Below are 20,994 nucleotides of genomic sequence, written 5' to 3'. Positions count from 1 at the left end.
CAGTTTCTCTTCCAAAAAAGAAAGTACATTGAAATGAAAGCAAGCAAGAGGAAGGTTATGCTTACAACCAGCAACATTCAACTTTTTACAGCTGCTTTCCATCTAAGGAAGATTTGATTCTTTGGCTACTAACAGAACTTCGACCTTAATCCCTGTACACTCACATCCACAACTCCAGTATACAAGTAACGTCCAGATGATAATACAATAAATATTAAAGTCTTGGGGGGCAAATTAGATTAAGATTATCACGTGAATGACTTTCCCATGCCCATCTAACTATTGTTAAGCATCAATTTCAGGTCCAACCCTCTCATTGTAATAAATTTATGCTCTGTGGATACTTATTCTATCAGTTTAGGGGTGGATAATAGGGGTGGCAAATTCGGAGACATCAAGTAAAAAGATGTAAGTCTTCCACTGTAAACGCTCCCTACGATCAGGATCAGACACTTAAAAACTACTTCTTCTAAAAGGTGAGTGAAAGCAGAATCACCCTCGCAGCGGTTTCAAACATACAAAGATCACAAACAAAGACGTCAGATCCTCACATCAGTGCAAGTACAAACCAAACAGCTCAAGCACTCTTTTCATTTCAAGTCATTCTTAAAGGCAGAGAGAGAGAGAAAAAAAAATCCCGAAGCATCCCAGCTGTCAGGTGAAGCAGCTCCTGCAGAGGGGCAGCTCCGCACTGCAAGCGCATGACCAGAATACTTATTTTCTCGCTTGGCTTTGATAGGAAAGAAAACATAGAACCACAGGTGGTAAAACGTTAAATTAAGAGGGAGAAAGAAATGCATACAGATACATATATATATATATACATACACACGGTTATATAAAAATAGAAGGTCGGAGTACCTTTAGCCCAGCACATGGGGAATGGGCTGCAGCCGCTTTTCTCCATGCAGCCCGCACCTGCCCGCCTCGGGGGCTGCTGCCCGGCCACCTCCAGCAGCCACATACACAGAGCGTGCTCGCAGCCGGCCAGCTCCGGCACACAATGTCCCGATTCAGCGCTCCGGGCTCCTGCGGGGGGAGGCTGGAGCCGCCTGGACGTGCCGGATCCCGGGGAGAGGAGGGAGCCCCGGCCCTCCCCGGGGCGGTGCGGCTTCACCTGGCTGCGGGGGGAGCGCGGTGCCCCGGCCCGCCCGGGGCTCCAGCGCGCTCCGCTGCGGAGAAGCCGCGCCGCTGCCTCATGTCCCCCCGCCCAGGAGCATCATCCACCTCCTCGTCCTCCTCCTCCTCCCCGGGAGCGGTGCCGAGGCGGAGTGAGCCCTGCGGAGGAGGGCGGGCAGGGGTGGGAGGCGATTACCCGGCTCCCATTAATATGCTAATCCCCGTCTGCTGCCCGCGCCCGGCAGTCTCCAGTTCACCCTCTGCGCAAAGACAGAGCGCTGGAAATGCCGCCCGGCCCGGCTGCGGACCGGCCTCGCTTCGCCGCCGCTGATGTTCCTGTTCCCGGCTGCCCCGCACCGCCCCTCCCCTGCCGCAGCCGCGTTTTGCCATCGCTTTTACACATTTGCTGTGTCCGCTTACCGACACAAGCACCAGGCGTCCTAAAAGCGCAAAACTTCCCTCTAAGCGCACGGAAACTTCCCTATAAGCGCTGGAGAACTTTCCCAAACTTCAGCAGGAACTGGGGTCACACCCTCCATCAGCACTTGCCTCACTCCACGAGATTATGGATGGAAGAAGCCTGGCAGTGCTGCTTTGCCCTAAAGAATGAATATCGCAGCCCACGCCAGTCCTTAGTCAGTGCCACATCCAGCCCCCTCTAAACCCGGGGCTCCTTTATTGCCTTCTCATCAGAAGGCAAAGGTCACCTCAAACATTTCACCCCAGATGGTGAACGGCCTTTGTTTCTTCTTAACTTTGTAGCACCTAACACCAAAATTGCTTACAAACAGTTTTCTTTTAAAATGGTGAGTGTAAATTCTGCAAAAGCCACTGTTTATAATAATCACACAACCAGGCAGAATGTGTATATGGAAATACAGCAAAAATCCATTTTGCAGCAAAGTATTTCACAAAAATTATAAATAACTGATTCTGCTAGAACACGTATTAAAATCAACAGGAGCAAGATTCGCACTTCTCATTAAAGCTCTTTATATATTCCACGGTAATCTCTTCTCACTCCCAGCCCTCAGCAGTAAGGCGTAAGGCTTATCCAAGACTAGAACCAAAAGGGAATTAATCTAAAGCCAGCAGCCTTCAACTTAACCTATCTGCCTACTTGTAGCAGCATGCACTCGTCTAGAGCATATGTTTAATTACCATTCTTTACTGCCATCTCATTTCTCAATATACTGACTGGCCTTGCAGAATTAGTGGTGTATGTCAAAATTCTTGATAAAAAAAAAAAGAAGAAGAAAGGAAGCAGCAACTGCATTTAACTATTGTCTGTTTCTCTATTTAAACGAGAAAAAATATTCACTGGGGAAAAAAAAAAAAAAAGGGGAGAGAGAGATTAGGCCACAACCAAGCCCATCAGATGTTCTGCATCACTGCTCAGGCACAAAGCTCTTTCTGGGGCTGAAGAAAGCCAAAGGGAACTGAAGACATGCCTGGGTGCCTTCCTCCCCCCACCACAAAGTTTTCCAAGCCCCTCAGTGCTACACAGAGAGACAAACACTTCTAGCGACAAGGTCGATTATATTTACCTTCAACAATAAAGCAAAACATGCCACAGTAATATTTAAACCCCAATTATTGTAGTTGTGTGGGTACAGAAGGGGCACAGACAGGCTCGGTGGCTCTCTGGTTGACGCTGCAGCTGGCAGGGCAGGAAAGCTGCTTTCACATACCCAGCTCTGCCATGGGCTTCCTTGGTGACCTTGAGCAAGTCAGACTTGTTTCCTTAGAAAAAGGAAACTGCAGATACTTCTTCAGTTTTCCTTAAGTTGGTTTGATCTGTGCTCTAGGGTGTAAAATATATATTTTTTAAAATGTGCTTCTTCCATGAAAAGAAAATGTTTTCCAGAAAAGCAGATAAAAAGTATCAAGAAGTAAAAAGGGGAAGGTCTAAATTAAATTTTATTTATGAAAACAAAACCCTTTAAAAATCAACTGGTAAGTGCATTGCCGAGGAGAGTTTTAATAGACAGAATGCGTGGACCCTGTATTCTTTACACTTTTAACAGATGAGGCTAATACAGATTATCAATCCAAGTGTCAAGAGATACTGCCTGCTCATATAATAGTATGAATGAATAGTATTATATTCATTCTTCTCAAGGTCTTACCTTTCTTTTTTTATATTAGGCTACAAAATGAAGGTGAAAACTAAGTACTTCATAACATGAGAATTTTTAAAATTCAATTTTAGAAGCTGTCTAACATTTTACACCCTGAAAATGTATTTTTCCCTCAAACCAAGTGCTTCTTTGACGCTTTTTTAAAAATACTTAATACCTATTTGTTACATACGCTCATTCTCTTCTTTCAAATAACATGATAATCTTTTTCTGCACAAAAAAAAAAAAAGGCCAAAAGCATAAAATTTATACATCTGGAGATGTTCAGAGATCCCAAAATTCCAAGCTGCAGGAAGGAAGGCAGGTAGGGATGCAGCAGCAACAGCAGACAAGGCACAAAGTAAAAAAACAAACTTGAGAAGTTAAATACATCTCCAGTATACTTAATATTGAGTACTTACAAAATTTTATAAATACTGCTCATCAAGTAGGTATCTGAGTAGCATTTATGTAAAGTAATCTGTTTTAAGTAATGCCAATCAGATTATACCATTTACTGAGGTAAGAAACATCTGCCAGAAATCAGGGCTGTGGAACAGGAGCGTTGGTTCTTGCATCTTGGCAAGATGCATTTGCTGACACAGACTGATAGTATCTATGTAGTAGTTTCTGTGTAAGCAATGATGATAACAACTATCAAAAAAAAACCCCAAAAAAGTATTTATTACAAAATGAAGAATTTGTAAGTTTTTACTAAGAATATGTAGAAGCACAGGCCACTTTCCTGAAGCACACATTCTAAGCAGAAAAAAAGCTCAGACTACCCCAATAACAAGAGACAGGCCAAGGTCAGCTAAGAAATGGCATTCTGCCCCAAGGAAATTCAAGTTAAGACTTTTCTGCTATGACTATGATTTTTGTTGCTCAATTTCAGCCTGCTTTTAAAGACTACTGATTATCAGCTTTTGGAAAGCAAGAGGGGAGGAAAAAGTCAGAAGCATTTTTTAAATTTTATCAAGGTATTAAGTTTTTAAAATTTTCTTTGTGGTGCTGAGCCTGTCTCCTATTGATGTCACCTTCAAAAACCAAAAAGCTCTGGGGAACAAAGGGTTAAATAACAGGGTTTTGTTTTTTACAATTGTGGGACATATAAATGGTTGTCTATTTTTTTCCACTCAAGCTTATCCAAACAAAAATAAAGATCAGGCCCATCAGACAAACTGGAAAACCTCGGCTTTCTCCATGGTCATGTCCAGAGCCGGAGCTCCTGGGGGTGTCCCAGAGATCTCATCAGCACAGAACTGACGCCAGTTTCTCCACCAGTAAATGGCATCATTAGAACGCTCTGCTATTCAGCTAATTTTTGTCACAACAGCTAATATCTCTATTCAAATTTTGATCAAACTGGCTGGCAAGTTGGAACACTATCAGGAAGGAGACCAGGACAGATCCAAACAGGGAATACTTGTCCAAGTTCCACTGCGCTGAGAAATCAAACTGAAATCAGGATTTGGAAACTGTGAAGAGAACAGACAGATCGGTACCAGGGCAGTGCTGGAGAGCAGAACAGAAATTTGCTTTTCAGTTCCTCTCCTGCAACACCTCAGCCACCAGATGAACAGCACAGCAACAGAGATCTCCTCCAAGGGAGAAAAGAGCAGCCCATTCACTTGTTATAACAAAAATGAAGAGCTACAGCCCAGAGCACACCCATGACATCAGCATTAGGGCTGGAGACACCTCTCTTCTGGAGACAGGATGAGAGAGTGGGGAAAGTTCAGCCTGGAGAAGGCTCCAGGGAGACCTTAGAGCCCCTTCCAGTGCCTGGAGAGGGACTTCTGACAACAGCACATGGTGACAGGACAAGGAGTAATGGCTTTGAACTGAAAGAATGTGTGTCTAAATTATTAGGAAGATATTCTTCTCTATGAGGATGGTGAGAGACATCCAGAAAAATCATGGATGCCCCATCCCTGTGAGTGTTCAAGGCCAGGCTGGATGGAGCTTTGAGCAGCCTGGGCTGGTATAAGGTGACTGTGGTAACACTCCAGTATCACTCTAGGCATTACTAGAAGCTGATGAACAAGGGCAATGTTTTGAAGGAGATCTGCATATTCCTGTAGTAGATGGAAGAAGAGTTCATTACATTCATCTAGCTGATTAAGAAAGTTTTCAAACTAAGTTTACCCTCAGAACAAGTGCAGGATATTTTTGGTAAAGCCACAAATGCTTTCTACCATGACAATTGCAGCCCATTAAGTTGAGAGTGCCTAATGAATGTTCTAAAAATTAAAACATGCTTATTGATCAAGTGACAATCTTCTGCATCCAAATTAATTTGTTTTTCCACGTTAGCATCCAGAATTCCCCAAACATGCTGTCCAGACACTGCACCATAATCTTCATTCATCTTCATTCCCTCAAGTTCGCTCTTTGTGTGAGTTTTTTCTAAATATTCAAATTATTCTTTGGGTGTATGCATTATTTAAAAGTGGAAAATATTATCTACCCTAAGTTTCCTCTCAGCCAAAGTCAAACAAACATCATCTTTGTTCACAGGAACTACTGAAAAATGGTGCATTGTAATTATAACAAATCCCAAATGACAACTCCCAACCTCTGCCTTACTCTAAACTCAGATTTGCTAAGGCTGTTTTGGAAATCTGCCTTGGATTACCTGGTCTCTACCATCCTTGCCCCTAAGCAGCCCCTTTCTGCTCCACCCACATCTTCTCTAGTTCAGTTTCCTCCTGAACACCCTTTGCCAAAGGCACAGAGGATAAGAGGCTGATGGGCTCCAGGACCTCCAAGGGTCTCTGCAGACTGAGAAGCTCTGTCATCATTATCCTGCCACCAGGGATGGTCTTTCTTATTTAACTCTGAGCATTCTGACAGGCAGAACTGAAAGAAAAATGATATTTTACTTTAAGTGTCAAAATCCAAGCCCAGTTTTTCAACAGAAATGATACAGCACAACTGAGAAGCAGCATCACCTCTGTGATATCATTTTAGACTTTGCAATATGAGCAAACTCTAATTCTATGCTCCAGACTACATTAGACCATTTTTATCCTGAAGAGGAAAGATAGAGAGCACTTACATAAACTCATTCTAGAATATAAACTGCTGAGGATCTCTTAAGACATTCTTTTGGCAAAAAGTCAGTACAATCCTGAATTTATTGTTATATTTCTCCATTTGGTGACCTTAATAGTAGGATAATCTTGGGTATTCCCAAGAAGTTTGGAGTTTTAAAACAATACTTTGTGACCTTCTGAACCAAGGTCACCTGTTTAGCCTTAGGATCATTTGAGCTACATTTTAAAATAGTAGTTGACAGAATTCACTGGTTTTCTTTTCAAACCCTAACCTACTGGTAGTAGTAAGGTGGGGAGCAAAACAGATCAGGGTGTTGGGAGAGAGCAGGAGGAATTCCGTGTTAATGAGGTTTCCCATACCTCCCCTTCCCAAGGGATCCTGTGATGCTGTGCAGCAGAGCAGGCAGCAGTGCAGCCTCCCAGCCTATGCTGTTAAGACAACAGATGTTAAAAGGGACACTAAATTAACTTTATTTTTATTATTCCATAAATAAAGACTAGCCATTTTTTAAACCCATATGGGTTGTATTAGTTTTCAGGCATGAAAGTTGTAGCAGATTTCCTTGTGGGTGGACTAAGCTGCTCATCTTCTCCTACTTCCTTCCATTTACTTTTTGAAGACTTTACTGCAGAGAAGGATAAAGTCAATGCCATGAAAGCTGGAAAAGGTTTAAAATTACTCCTTCCTTAGGACACTGATTCAAAATCTCTGCTCCTTCTTGTTCCAGGCTATTTACAAAAAAAAAATCCACCCAACAAAACAATTTCTATCCTCAAGACATCTTTGAGAAGTTCATTCACTATTCCATTGCTTAAAGCTAAAATCTGCTTCATGGACACCTGGAGAGAAGAAGTGAAAAAAAAAAGGAGAAAAAGTGAATCCTACACATGCTATTCCTTATTTTACTGCAAAATAAAATCTGATCATTTTGGTCTGTGACAGATTCACTGTGCTTATCAGTTTGCATTGCACACCTTCAGCCTCCACTGTGGGCTGGCTGGAGAAGGAGTGAGACAAAGCAATCCAAATGGTCACCAGAACCTTTCTTGACCTTATAAAGCTTCCCTTTTTTATGGCAAAAACCTTCCATTTATGAAGTAAACACAGCAGAAAGTATCTGAAGGAGAAGGACCCCAGCCCTTTGATGCTCTTTAAAGGAATTGCATTCTGTGAGGATTACTTTTGTTCAGTGGAGGGGATCCTTGGGTGGATCAGTTGACCTTAGAGATTCTTAAAATCCACCTTTATCAATTCAAGGGAAACCTAGAAATAATTAGCTACATCTTCTAGGAGGGATATAGGAAAATGAAGTTGCTTCTGGGTCAGCAAATCTCTTCAGTGTCTCATCGTCTCTGGGCTGCTTTCTCTCCTATCTAAGGACCAATTAAACAAAAGAAAAGTAAGAAAGTTGTGCAGCCATGTAGGGCCCAGTTATTTACCAGAAATGGTGTCACCTGGACGTGTCTTCCTTGTCCTGCTTCTCCTCCAGGTGCCAAATACAAAGCTAAAACAACAGCTCATCAAAACACTTTTAGTGGCAAACATCTTTTTAGGAAAAAGTTGAACCTGACTCCCAGTGTTACATGAACCACAGATATAACATCAGCAACTCCTCAGACTCCCAAGCTATTAAATGCAATTACAAACTGAATAAAACAGTAATCCATGACCTCACAATAATGCAGTATTTTTCTATTTATGTATGAAAACACACTGGTGGAACAGTTCATATTGTATTTCTCAGTGAAGGATGAGCATAGCATAAATCCCTTATATATAAACAAACTCTTATAGGCTAAAACAAAGAGCTATTTAAGTTTAAAATTCCAGTCACAGAATAAATCAACAAGCCAATGCAGATACCCTTCAAGTCTAAGAAAGCAGAAAATTAAAAATTAATTTTTTATTTTAACAGAACATATTTTTAAAGTTTTATAAAACAAACATTAATGCTGTTCTATTACCAAGAAAATTCAGTGCCTAAGCTATCAAGCAAAGAAAAGCATATTTTAAAAATTAAAAAAATATTGTTAAACAGGCACAAATCCCCCTTCCCCTCTGTAATTAGCAAAATTTAAAAAAATAGTTTGATGCTTTGTTTAGGAGAACCTCTAGTAGAGGCTAGGTGTAGCTGAACCTCTAAGCCACAGGAAATTCTATTCCGATTCACTTTAATCAGCCCCTCTTCCTATTTTGTACCAAGAAGGGACATTCACTTTTCAGGAACTTTCAGCTACACTGCTGATCCATGAAACCAGCAATAAACTTCCAAGGAACTGGAAGGAAATGGCTCCTCAGGCAGTCATTTTATGCTGCTACAGGGACTCAAAGGTCATCCTCAGCTAACACAAAATCTTTTCTTCAATGCAAAATCCACCACCTTAAATAGTCTCATTTGCTCCTCCAATTACACAAGACTGCACAGTTCTGCTGAACAAGTTCTGTTTACCTAGGAAAATGCCTGCAGAATGGTGTCAAAGATCTCCAAAACAAAAGAACTTGTTGCTTCATTTTAAAAAAGGCTTCCAGGAGCTCACCACCAAATGCAGCTCAGGTTAGTGGAGGTAACCAGCTGTTCCAGGATGGAGCAGCATTCAGTGTGTCAAAGGCAGCACATATCCCCTCTCTGCATCCTTTCACAGCAGTAAATTGATGACCGATGCAACTCTGTAGCTCCAAACTCAGCTGAGCTTTAAGTGTAGTAAGCTTTACCCAGTGACTTGACAACTTCAGCACAAAAGGCTTTGATGAAGCTGAAAACAGATGTGCAAGAATGCTGATATAAAAATGAAAATAGGCAGGACCAAGATGTACAAAACCAACTGATACAGCTGGGAAAGATGTTTGGGCACAGCCCTTCTTCAGATCTGAAGAAGTGATGTTAAATAAGTATCCTATGTCTTCAGATGGTAAACAAAACATCAAAAAGCCAAAAAAACTCCTTTCTGATGGCAGCCTGAATGACCTACTTTACCAAACATCACAGGGCCAACACTGTCAGCATGTAACAGCATCTGACAGGGCCAAGAGCTCATCTCTCGCACAGTTCTGAGCTGCAGAGCACAGCTTCCAAAAAAATCTCTGGTACTGCTCTCCACAATCCCATTTGATGCATTTCAAGACTCAGTACTCAAGCTTTTAAGTGAACATGAGACCAGGACAAAGAAATATCAGTGACTGCATAAACAGAGGAAGAATATAAACCTTGTCCTGCCACTCAGACATGAAGAAGAAACATCATAAACTTAAACTGTCAGTAGGAAAGTTCAAGGACCCTGAAATAAATGCCTAGTAAGAATTTTTTAATTGCTGAAGAAGATGTGAAACTGTCATCTAAATAGGTTAAATATCTTCAAGGAATGACTTGAGTCACGTCTGCCTTGGGGTAGGACAGAATTCCTTCATCCCTCACGTTTTGAAGTCATTAGACAAAGCCTGATCACTGTCCTTAAAATTTCTACTTAATACTCTACTTTTAGAAGTTCTATATAAAAATCTCAGTAATTGTGTGACTGATGTTTCCAGAACCTCAGTGGTAGTCACTCTAACACCTCACTGAATCACTTGGCTCCCTCACCCTTCTCTATTGCAAAGCCTCAAGTTTCAATAATACCTTTTACTCCACCTCTTGGAGGGCACATAGATGACCAGGGAACAGTCAGCAGGAATTTCAGTGCTGATCAGTAATTTTTTTTTTTACTGGGACTAAAAGCCTTAGTAGCAGTCTAACCTTTCCTTAGTATCATAAAATACCCTGATTTGGAAGGGACCCACAAGAATCATTGAGTCCAACTCCTGGCCCAGCACAGGACGACCCAGACAATCCCACCACGTGCCTGAGAGAGCTGTCCAAACACTCCTGGACTGTCAGGAGTGGTGCTGTGACCATTTCCCTGGGGAATCTGTTCCAGTTCCCAACCACCCTCTGGGTGAAGAATCTTTTCCTAATATCCAACCTAAACCTCCTCTGACACAGTTTCAGGCCATTCCCTTGGATCCTGTCTCTGGTTACCACAGAGAAGAGATCTGTAGTGGAGATCAGAGATACCAGTTCAGCTGCTTTTCAAATCCATGAAAATTGGCTTCAATAAGACATCTGAAGACAATGTGAATCACAACATAAAGTCTATTAATCCTGGAAATACAGTTCCAGTATTTTTCTGTATTAAGCCTTTCACAAAAAGAGTAATCACAGATAATTCTCCTCGATTGTCATGGGAAAAAAAAATCAAACCACTGAAACCATTCCAGTAAGTCATCTGAATGGACAGTACCGAGAAACTTTAAAGATCTTCTTAAAGGAATAATTAGTGCATAAAGATATAATCTGGGAAACATCTCTGTGCTAGAGTTAAACAATGTAAGAATTTCTTAATAAGTTTCCCATCTATCTCAAGTGTAATTCCAGCCCACTAATAGAAGCACAGGTATTTAATAGCCCTCTTCTGTTATCCTGACCCTTTTTCAGAGTAAAGTCCTGAGGAAAAATGTACTTGCTACAAGAATAGACTTTATTGTGGTTAAGTCTGACCCCTCCATACGAAAACCTGAAGAACATCAGCTTTATATCTGACAAAATATTTTTTGCAGTTTTTCATATTCAAAGTATTGATCCCCAGGGAAAAGGCCTGCAAGACACACCACGGCTATCATAAGGTGATGGGATATTTTCTTAAATATTTTCTTATTTTAAATATTAAATTTAATATTTTCTTCTGAAAATAAAAAAGGGAAGGGAGGGAGCCATAAGTATCAATTTTTGTTCTCATTTCCTTTTCCCAGTCTTCACTGAGCAAACAAAGCCAGAACAAACAAGTTATGAGCTAAGGACACAAGGAGAGTGTTCAAACTATACATTAAGGATGTAAAAATAAACCAAAGGAAAGATCATATAATCCTTTATTTATGGTCATTTTAGGCATAACTTCGAACAGAACATTTGATTAAAGTTCACCATGCAGTGTTTTTCCTCTTGGTTCACTGTAGTCAGTGATGTTCCTCTTCAAACAAGCTCATGTGTATTTTGGGAGAAGATCCCAAGCCACTCCCAGCCCAGGTCTTGCAGAACAAAACACACACTAATAACTAACATTTTGTAGAAGCCAACTACACAAGATCCAGCTTGATATTCAGATTCTTTCTTTCAGTCACAGTGTTACCCCCACCATTCCTTTACTCCATAGCTGTTGCTGTGAAGACCCTGGGTAGTAACACACTCCAACACTACAGCAAGGGGTTACAGAAATTCAGAGAAGCTGCACTTCCTGTGGAACAGTTGCATAAAAACAGTGAATGCATCATGAGCATCAGCAGAACAGACTAAAGAACACGTATTTAGGAACCATGATTATTGGACTCTTCAGTTTGCCAAATTTCATCTTCTCCTTAAGTAATTCTGCACTAGAACAAGACACTTTCATTGACTGCCACTGAAGGTTTTGTGCTGTAAAGGAGCAGCAGAAGCTGATTCCCAATATCCTGATGCCCTGATTACAGCACACTGCCCTCCATGTGCGAGGCTGGCTCTGATCTTGGATATGTTTTTTTCTCCTGTAAAAGAATATAGATGAATTCTCCAATCACACTTAGCAGATACACATCCTCTACCTTGCCTATACAAAAACTTTTACAAACAAGAAAAACCTGCTAAGGCAAAAGTAAAAAACAATCCTGAAACCCCTAACCACTTATCAAAAACCCTTTAAAAATCCTTTTAAAATGTCCAACCACCCAATGTCCTATTTTTGTAACTTTGAAAAGAGTCCAGACAAAATTTTAATTCAGATCTCCAAATACATCATTAGAATAACCCTTGCCAACATCCCTCCAGCTGTTTCTGTACAGCCATCACCAGCCAGTTTGCCAGCAAGAACATCCATGTGGCTGTACAGAGTGCAAAGAACTTTCCTCACTTAGGGAATGCCTCAGCTGAGTGCGAACTGCCAGGTCCTGCATATCCACCCATACTTAATGGCACAGAACCCACAAGGAACCATTTTTGCTCTGTATTCCTTTGACACCAAAACAGGTAAATCTTCTCAGAGTACATAAGCATCCTGTTCCAAACAAAACATTACTACAAGTTATTTGTTTTTTTGACAGCATGTAGTACAGAGCTGAGTTCCTCTGCAATTCCTCTGATACTGTACCAAGAAAAATCTGTAGTTCAGATTCAATAGTTTCTGTCCAAGGTGTCCCTTCCCCTGCACAAAAAAATAAACCCCTAAAAATTTTCAAGGTTTTCTTCTTTTATATTTTGTCCAAAAGCTCTGTAACTTGCCTTTTTTTTTTTTAAAGAAGAATGCCAACTGTTAGTATGTTTAAAATAAAGCACTGAATGATTCCCACTCCTTGCACCCTTAACTAGACAAGACAAACTAGACACCTCTCAGATGGAGCACTGACAAATCTCTCCCTGGTAAACCTGGCTGAGGACTGTCACCAGGTGCCACATGACACTGAGGCTTAAGTTTCTTGTCCATCCTCAGCGAGAAAATAAATACTATCTCATTATTTCTAAAACAAACTTTCCAAACTAGGAATAAAATCATAAACGCTATCTAAAAGAATGAAGAGTATTTGCAGCTGACTTCATTCGAAGCTGAACTGCATAACTGTAATTCAGGATATTTCAGGTGGAGCAGCCACACCTTTTTCTGCCACTTGCAAAAAGAAGTAGAACAATCTTCCCTGGGAAAAGTATCCTTATACCTCCAAACAGCATAACTCCTAAAGATGTAGCCTGCAGTATAAATTTCTGAGGAAGCAGATAAAAATTTTCAATTTGTTCTAAATGAGAAATTAATTAAAACAAAGAAAAATATCTTAGATACTATACATTCAAGTGATACATTTGCATATGATGCACCCTTCACTGCTGGAATTCTTCCATTTTGAGATGACTGCCCAGGAAGAAGGCAAGAACAATCCTCACTGCAGTGTGGATATCTCCAAAACCAGGGGAGCCAGAACTACAGGAAATGATAGGGGAATGTGCTGAACTGCTGATTTTTTTTGTTTATATTGTCAGACTTTATTGATCCAGCTTGTTAAGATTCATAGGGACATGGGACAGGGGACTTGAAGGACCTTTCATGTCATCAAATCTTACTCCCTGCCTCCTTATGCAACCATGTCATAGTCCCATCAAGTGACCAATATATCAAATTTCACTTTCTTTGAGCATAAAATCAGTCTAGAGCAGCTACCAGGGGTGCCACATCATTCCCAATAAACTTGGTTTATGTCCTGATTTTTTTTTAATACATACTCTCAATTCTCTATATTGAAACTTCTTTTGTCCTACCCCCTCTTCTCTTTTTTCCTCTATCCCTATACCCAATCCCAGAAAAACTATGTTCTGCAGCCAGGGCAAGTTTCTTAACTATAAATCATTTCACATGCTGCCCTGGCAAATGGGGGAGGTTCCTGACAGCTGGAAGAAAACAAATGGAACTTGAAGAGGGGAGGGACAAAGTGATGGAAGTAACAACACTGGAAGCCATTTCGAAACAAATGAGAACAATAAGGTGATTAGAAATAGCAAGGATTTATGAAAAGGGAAAACATGCCTGATCAACCTAATGAACTTCTTTGATTAAAATACAAGCTTGGCAGATGAAGAGTTGTCATTTCTCTTAACTTCAGCAATACTTTCAACACTGTCTCCCATAACAGCACCATAATAGACAAACTGATGGAGTTATGGACTGAATAAATGGACAGACAGATGGCCTGGAAACTGTCTGCACTGTCAGGCTCAAATTTCTAAGGGAAAAACACTACAATTTAGCTAACTTGCAGTTTCTTGAGGTGTTTAATACATCTCATCACCTCAGTATTACTACACAGGTCAGCCTCACTAATAAAAATGTTTTTCTTACCAAATCATGCTGTTGCTCTTGCCCTGTGTGGGCAATTAGCTATAAAATAGAGATGGCAATGCAGGGAAGAGGGCAGTGTCATAAGCACAGCCAAAATAAGCCAAGAAACTTTCACTGGAAAGGTTGGCAAATACACAGATTTCATGTCAAGGTCTAAACTGTCACTTCCCCAAGCCTTCAACACAAAAACATGAGACACTTAACAGTGACAGTTTACAAATATAAATACACTGCTTTTCCTAGTATCAGAGGTATATAACAATGGGAAAATGCATTTTATGAGGTATAGATGATTAACTTTTTAAAACTACTCAAAAAATTCTAAAATAGGAAGATGTAATGCACAAATAACAAGAGAAATTTCTTCAAAGTGACATTTAAGCTCTGTCAGCAATAACCTCATCCAGTAGTAATAGCAGTTTCATCATAGGCAATTTGGAAATCTAGCAATAACACCTGCCTTGCTGGTAGTGAAAAGAATTCAAGCTACAGGCCACACTTGCATCAAAAGAAAAGTCCTCTCACATTTTCAGAGCTCTACAAGGCATGCAGGCAGCTATTCTAACTTGACAGCACTAATATTTCATAAACTGTTTTCAGTCCCATATCATCACACAAACAAAATCATTACAACCCACGCCATTACAAATATATGAAAACTAAGTTTACTGTTGCTTAAAAATCAGAATTTTTAGTAACGTTTGCAAAGATTCCTAGGAAAAAAAAAAATTCCTGATTTTCGAAGGGATTACTGAAAGCACAGCTTTCAGAGAAGAAGTACAGGTTTCCTTGTGCAATCCCTTCAGCACCATGCTAGGGATTCTAAAATGAGAGGAACTGTTCAGTGTTAGTGCAGCTTGTATTTAATTCTTACTTAAAACTGAAGTGACAAATTAAAAAGCCACTATTTTGTACTTTTTTTACTTCTGCCTACACAGTTGGTTACCTTTCCCCCCCTTTAAGCAAGGATATTAACAACAGTTCTCTGCTCATGCTACTGAGTTTATTCTCAGCTGCATGAATAATCGTTGCATAATTTATTACCCTCTGTAATACATGTGAACATTTATTTTAAGAGTTCTGCATAACCTCAATTCTGTCAATTCTTGCCTACTGCAACTCTGGCAATACCTCAACCGATTTTTAATTTTCTGTCTTTTAACATCGTAGGAAGAACCCAACCCTTTGGGGCTTTTGAAATTCTGGTTGTTGTATTTAAGTTCATCACACAGCCAGGTGTAGGTTTAGGATAAGGAAGATCTTTTGCACAACATAACACTGAACAACCCATCTCCTGCCCAGTGGGTAAGAGGAAGGGGAAGCAGGAGGTTGTTCCAAGGTTGTTGAAAGCGCCAGGAGATGAATCTGATTTCCTTAAGTGGATCATGAGCAGGCCCTGTGTAAGCAACAAGGCCAAACACACCAAGAGACTGAATGAGGACATGCCTTTAATTCAGAAACATCTTTAGGTTGAGCTGAAATTGTGTAGCTTTTTTTTTTTTTTGTCCTAAATGAGGACTTGGAAGTAAAAATATTTACAAAACCATTTAATATTTCAAGACAACAATGACAGTGTGCAAATGGTGCTTACCTAAATTGTACACTGTACAGCAAAAAGTGAACACAAACCCATCAGACTTAAAATATGCTGCACATCTAAAATAAGACCTAGGCAAAAGATGTGTATTTCCTATTAATTTTTTGATACTTTATATTAGGAGTCAGCAAGATTTTATTTGACTCACTAGATATTATCTGGAGGAGTCATTGAGAACAAACAACTGTACCTGAGATTCAATTCTGGCATAATGTTTTCTTGAATTTTAAACCAAAAATACAGTATATGCTTGTTTCTTACATTTATTTTCCTCTAGTTCTTTGGTACAGTTTCTTGCTTCCTTACTATTTCTTCATTCTGGTAATGGAGATATATTTTCACTGCAGGATCAGGAATAAAGGACCAGCTCTTAGGAAGAGTCACCTACATCACACAGATGCTAGAGCTGCTTTAAATTCAGAGCGAGACAAAATCCAGGAGGGACTGCTTTTAATCCCAACAGTGTCCACAGAGAAAGTTTAACTGCATTTACCAGAGGAAATCAGTCTTTCATGCCCCCAGGCATGCTGTGAACACACTTGTGTTGCAAGAGAACTTCATTTATAGACATAAGAACTGTGTTCTCTACCCACCTTCAAAATTATATTTTAGCAAATTGTTCTCAAAACTCCTCCTGGTTGACATTCCAAAAATGCTCTATGCTCATCTCCATAGCCTCAATTACAAGGCAGTAAAAACCCAAGTTACCCATGAATTTCAAAGCAGTGATACAGATTAATTCAGGATAACTCTCCTGAGTAATGGTTTAACTAACAACCTCATCAACTAATGCTTTCTCCAGCACAGAAACAATCCTTCCTTACAAGGTTTTGCTATGAAATAAGTGTTCTGGATGACCTCAATATACCACTGCCTATATCAAATTTATGCATAATCCAACCTCAAACAAGACACTACAACAATGACACCACCTGAAGTAGTATCCTTACTGCAAAATCTTCAAACACTGCAAAAGCCCCCCCTCACCATATTATGATGAAAGTTTAGAGCACTAAAACCAGGTGGCAAAAGTGAGAACATTTCTAGTGACATCTATTGTTCACTGCTGAAAGTGGCACTCAGGAGAAAAAAAGTTCTTTAAAACTCTAAATAAGAAAATACCATTATTTATTGCAAAGATGAGTTTTGATGATTAAAATTTCCCATCTGAATGTAGAACCTCATGTTTATTCAATTATATTATATCTTTTATCCAGGCTGCTTTTTCAATTTATCAAATTTCTTTTGAATTTTAATCACATCATCCAGTGTGCTCAAAATTCTTTTTGTGTTGGTGTTACTGGCAGATAAAGACAAATCAAGTCCATTTTCATGGTCATTAATAAAAACACTGTAATACCACAGGACCTCTATGAGACTCCAGCCTTCCCTTCTGACAATATTTAAAGCATGTTTTAGAAAAAGTTTCCTTAGTTTCCTTACCAGAAGGTACTGCCTAATCTCTGCTACAGGTAAGCCATGGTGTGTAGTTTTTATATCCTCTCTAAAGTGCTCTTGCCATGCCATGGGAAAAGCTCATCCTTTGAAATCCTGGGAAAACAACTGCCCTCTATCAGTACTTGCAAGACACAGTTAAGGAGTACAGTTAGGACACTCCCACACACAGACTCAAATTGAAAAGAATAATCTCATTGTGACTCAGATTCACACCAAGCAAACTCTTCAAGTCCCAAATATAAACTCAGAAAAAGTTTCATCGCACATCCTTGTCCTAGAAGCTGCAGAATAAAACCTAACAACAATCCTTATCTTCCTGTCAGCCTGACCTAAACTCTATGTATTTATTCTTCCAGTATTTCCCCATAAGTGTCTGCTTTACCAGCACTCTCAGCACTCAAAATAATTTTCAAGATGTCATCCTGAAAAGAAGACTTCCACATTTAAGCTTCTCTTCACTGCTTCAAGAAAACATGATTTTTTTTCAGAAGAGCCGTTCTGAAGTTCTTGTGGAAAAGACTACAACATATCAGCTATCAAGCTTTTAACTGAAATTGCCATTTGATTCCAAGAGAAAAGAGCAGCTACCTTCACATCAGGTGTTAATATCAGCAAGAACAAATGGAAGAATGGATACACAAGCAAAATCACCAAGGCAGAGGGCAAGGATAAAAGGCAGCAGGCCTAACAGCAAATATCCAATCCCTTGATCAATCAGGAGTAAAAGTGCACTTCAGTCAGGATTCCAGAATTCACATTACAAACAGGGAACAGATGGACGAATTCTCCCTGCCATGCAACAGGAGACATCATCACTCTGAGCTCTGCATCACATCTCCAGCCCACAGCACAAACGAATGCATGAATTTTAAAACTTTGTTAAAGGCCAAATGTAACAAACAATAAACAAAAAATGCTATTTTTAAAAATCAGATCAGCGGGGTTGTTTTTTTTTTTTTTGGTGGGGTCTGTGTTTTTTGGGGGTTTTGTTGTCTGTTTTTAGGTTTAGGGTTTTTTTTTTAAACACCATTGATAGAAGAGTCCAGTAGAGCAGCTCAGACAAGTTGCCTGTGACCCCAGCCAAGTGAACACCTTCCCTACTAAGACCTGGGGAGAGTCCTTCCATCCATAAACCCCCCAAGCCCATTTCCTTGCACTCTGCCCCTCTGAACCACCATTAATACCGTTTGTGGCTGCTCCTGATCTGCTCCCCTGCCAGCTGTATCCCACCTTCTGCTGAGTTGCTTTAAGCATTAACTATCTCACACATATATTTAACAACTGCCTATAAATACACCTCAGTTACCTCCTCCCCTTGTCAAAATACACCATTTAAATGGAAAAAAATCTGTACCTCAACAGGTTTTGTTTTGACCTCAGATCCCCACATGACTAAGTACCATGATAGTGCCAGTAAGAAACAATATTCTGATTATATAAAAGCATGAGTGTATTGTAAGCAAGTCCTTAAAAGCTGCCTGCTGTCACATCAAGACATAACTAAAAAAAAGAGAACTTACCTGCTGGCAAGGGAAGGTTTGAAATATCTGTAACAATAAAGAAATAAATTTAGAAACAGAAGAAAAAATAGAAAAAATAGCTCTACAACTGCAATGACCACGTATTTTTTCTGCAAGGCCATACTTCTTTACAAAGCAAATTATCTGAAACAATTTGCTGGCTGCTACGAATGCCACCTGCAAATCAAAAGCATTTTCCTTGTCTCACCCTGTTCATTAACAGGATTATGCTTTGCTCACCTAACTGAAGGACAAAGATTATATTGAAGGCAATGAGTGTAATTACTGCAGCAGAATACAGGTCACTACACACAAATGAAGTGTTACATACAAAATTCACCATCATCACCTACAGAACTTCAGAGCTCAAAGTGTCAGGGATAGTCTTTGCAAATGAAGAAGATTCTACAAAATGTTTTCTTTATTCTTAAATCTTTAGAGAAGAAGTAGCCACGCTTGCAAGCGGATAAGCATAGAACACAAGAAATAGTATTAAAGTAAGGACACTGATTTTTGTCACCAAGGCACATTAGACACAGTTGCTGAACATTTTTATAGTGAATGCTAAGGCTGTCTTGAGCTGCAAACAATGACCCCACTGTCTCAGAGCCTAAATAGAACATATAAAAATTATACACTAAAAAAACAGACATTATATTAAACTGTAAGTCATTACACTGTTCCTGCCTGCTTTTCTATTGTCATCTCAGTACACATCATCATGACTGGGACCTGAGGTGCCCATCAGAGTTCAGAATAGAAACTAGAACCACAAAGAACTAGAAAGAAGTAATTTCTCAAGTCTGTAAGGACGTGGACTGGGGACACACATCACAGGGTTAACGAAAACTGAAATAAATACAAGCTGGGGGGGCGGGGGTGTGCAAAACGGGAACCAGTAAAATAAATGAGAGAAAAACTGGACAGAACCTAAGAAAAGGGTCTGCACAGTTATTTGGTTAAAGGAAACAGCAAAGTTGAATAATAAATTGTCACACTGGGTACAAAATCCACATGGAAACTGAACTTTAACCACAGGTGTAGCAGCTTAAACAGATGCATAGATTATTGGGGCAGATGGTCACTGCTTTGCTACCTATTAGAAGATATAATGAGGTTTAATAAATGTATTAGCCCTGCTCTCACCAACAGATTGTTAAAATTCATATCTGTGCCCAGAAAACATTATGAAACTTGAATAACAAAGAGAATTACACCTAAAGTTTAAAGTCTGTCTATGAAAAATTTCAAATATTAATTGCACTACTCTGAGGAGAAGATGAAACAGCAACACAGAAAGTTGAAACACACTTAAAGCGGGAAATCAAAGGCAGACAGGACACCACAAAACACCAGAGAAAATACTAAATGCCTTAGTCTGGTAGAACACAATATTTAAAAAGATAATAAATTGCAGTTAAAAGATACTCATAATGCTGTCTGCTTAGAAACAAAACCATCTTACATGTAAGATATGCCTTGAGACAGGTGATGCAGCCAAGGAGACACAGGAACTGCAGGAAGCAAAAAACCCAACAGCTCCTGCACAGAATTCAAATCAGCACATATGGAATGGAGCTTTCAACCATCAGAAAGAGATTTTCAATGAAATTAATTTGGAAAGTTACATGAAGATAAATGTTGCATCATTTTTTGTTTGTGTATGTTTAATTATTTCCATGCTCTTTTTTTATGAAGTCACAGAAAAATTCCTGCTTGCCACTAGGCTATGCAATACAACTGCAGCCACATGAGTGAAGCATTTAGAACTGTGGATTAGAAAATATTATTTTTGATTTTAATTTTTCTACAGTGACAGAAATGTATGTTTAAATTCAATTTTTAATTAACAACTATTGAAATGTTTAAGTTACTACAAACACTTTAAAGTGCATTAAAATATTTTCATTTTTGTATATTGGGGATGTTTTATCACATCATTTATTACTTCTGAAGCAGACTCTTTAGTTAAATGTGCCTACACAACAGACGTCAGGAAAAATATGTTATTACTGTTATTATATACACACAGGCAGAAAACAATCACTTACATCTCAGAATTTAAACAGGGAAAAGCTCTGCAGCTAAGACACACACAGAGATTTTTAACCTCAAGAAAGACCTGATCATATCCCAGCGTTTGTCCCTAACACCTGAGCCGCTGTTTCCGCTGTCACCTCTCCCTGCCAGTGCTCACACAGATCCTGTTACTGCACCAGGACCTTCCCAAATGGGGC

The 20,994-nt window shown here is 39.6% G+C and overlaps 1 protein-coding gene across 15 annotated transcripts in view; it reads right to left on the bottom strand.

The window, feature by feature from the left end:
- The window catches only part of PTK2 (protein tyrosine kinase 2), a 194,823-nt gene that overhangs the window by 135,737 nt on the left and 38,092 nt on the right, over positions 1–20,994 (bottom strand). For 6 of the 15 annotated variants that reach the window (XM_068179974.1, XM_068180004.1, XM_068179990.1 and 3 more), the window contains exon 1: positions 862–1,030. The exons of 2 other annotated variants lie outside the window; for them this stretch is intronic. In XM_068179974.1, the coding sequence (XP_068036075.1) occupies positions 862–964 (103 nt within the window). In that variant the 5' untranslated portion in view covers positions 965–1,030. Of the gene's footprint in view, positions 1–861; positions 1,196–18,757; positions 18,785–20,994 lie in introns of those variants that run through there. 7 more of the 15 variants (XM_068179958.1, XM_068179948.1, XM_068179963.1 and 4 more) reach the window with 5 other exon arrangements.

Source organism: Anomalospiza imberbis, chromosome 1 (assembly GCF_031753505.1).
Source record: "Anomalospiza imberbis isolate Cuckoo-Finch-1a 21T00152 chromosome 1, ASM3175350v1, whole genome shotgun sequence".
NCBI classification, from domain to species: domain Eukaryota; kingdom Metazoa; phylum Chordata; class Aves; order Passeriformes; family Viduidae; genus Anomalospiza; species Anomalospiza imberbis.
The sequence above is the reverse complement of the archived record's forward strand: the minus strand, read 5'-3'. Positions and strand labels throughout refer to the sequence as shown.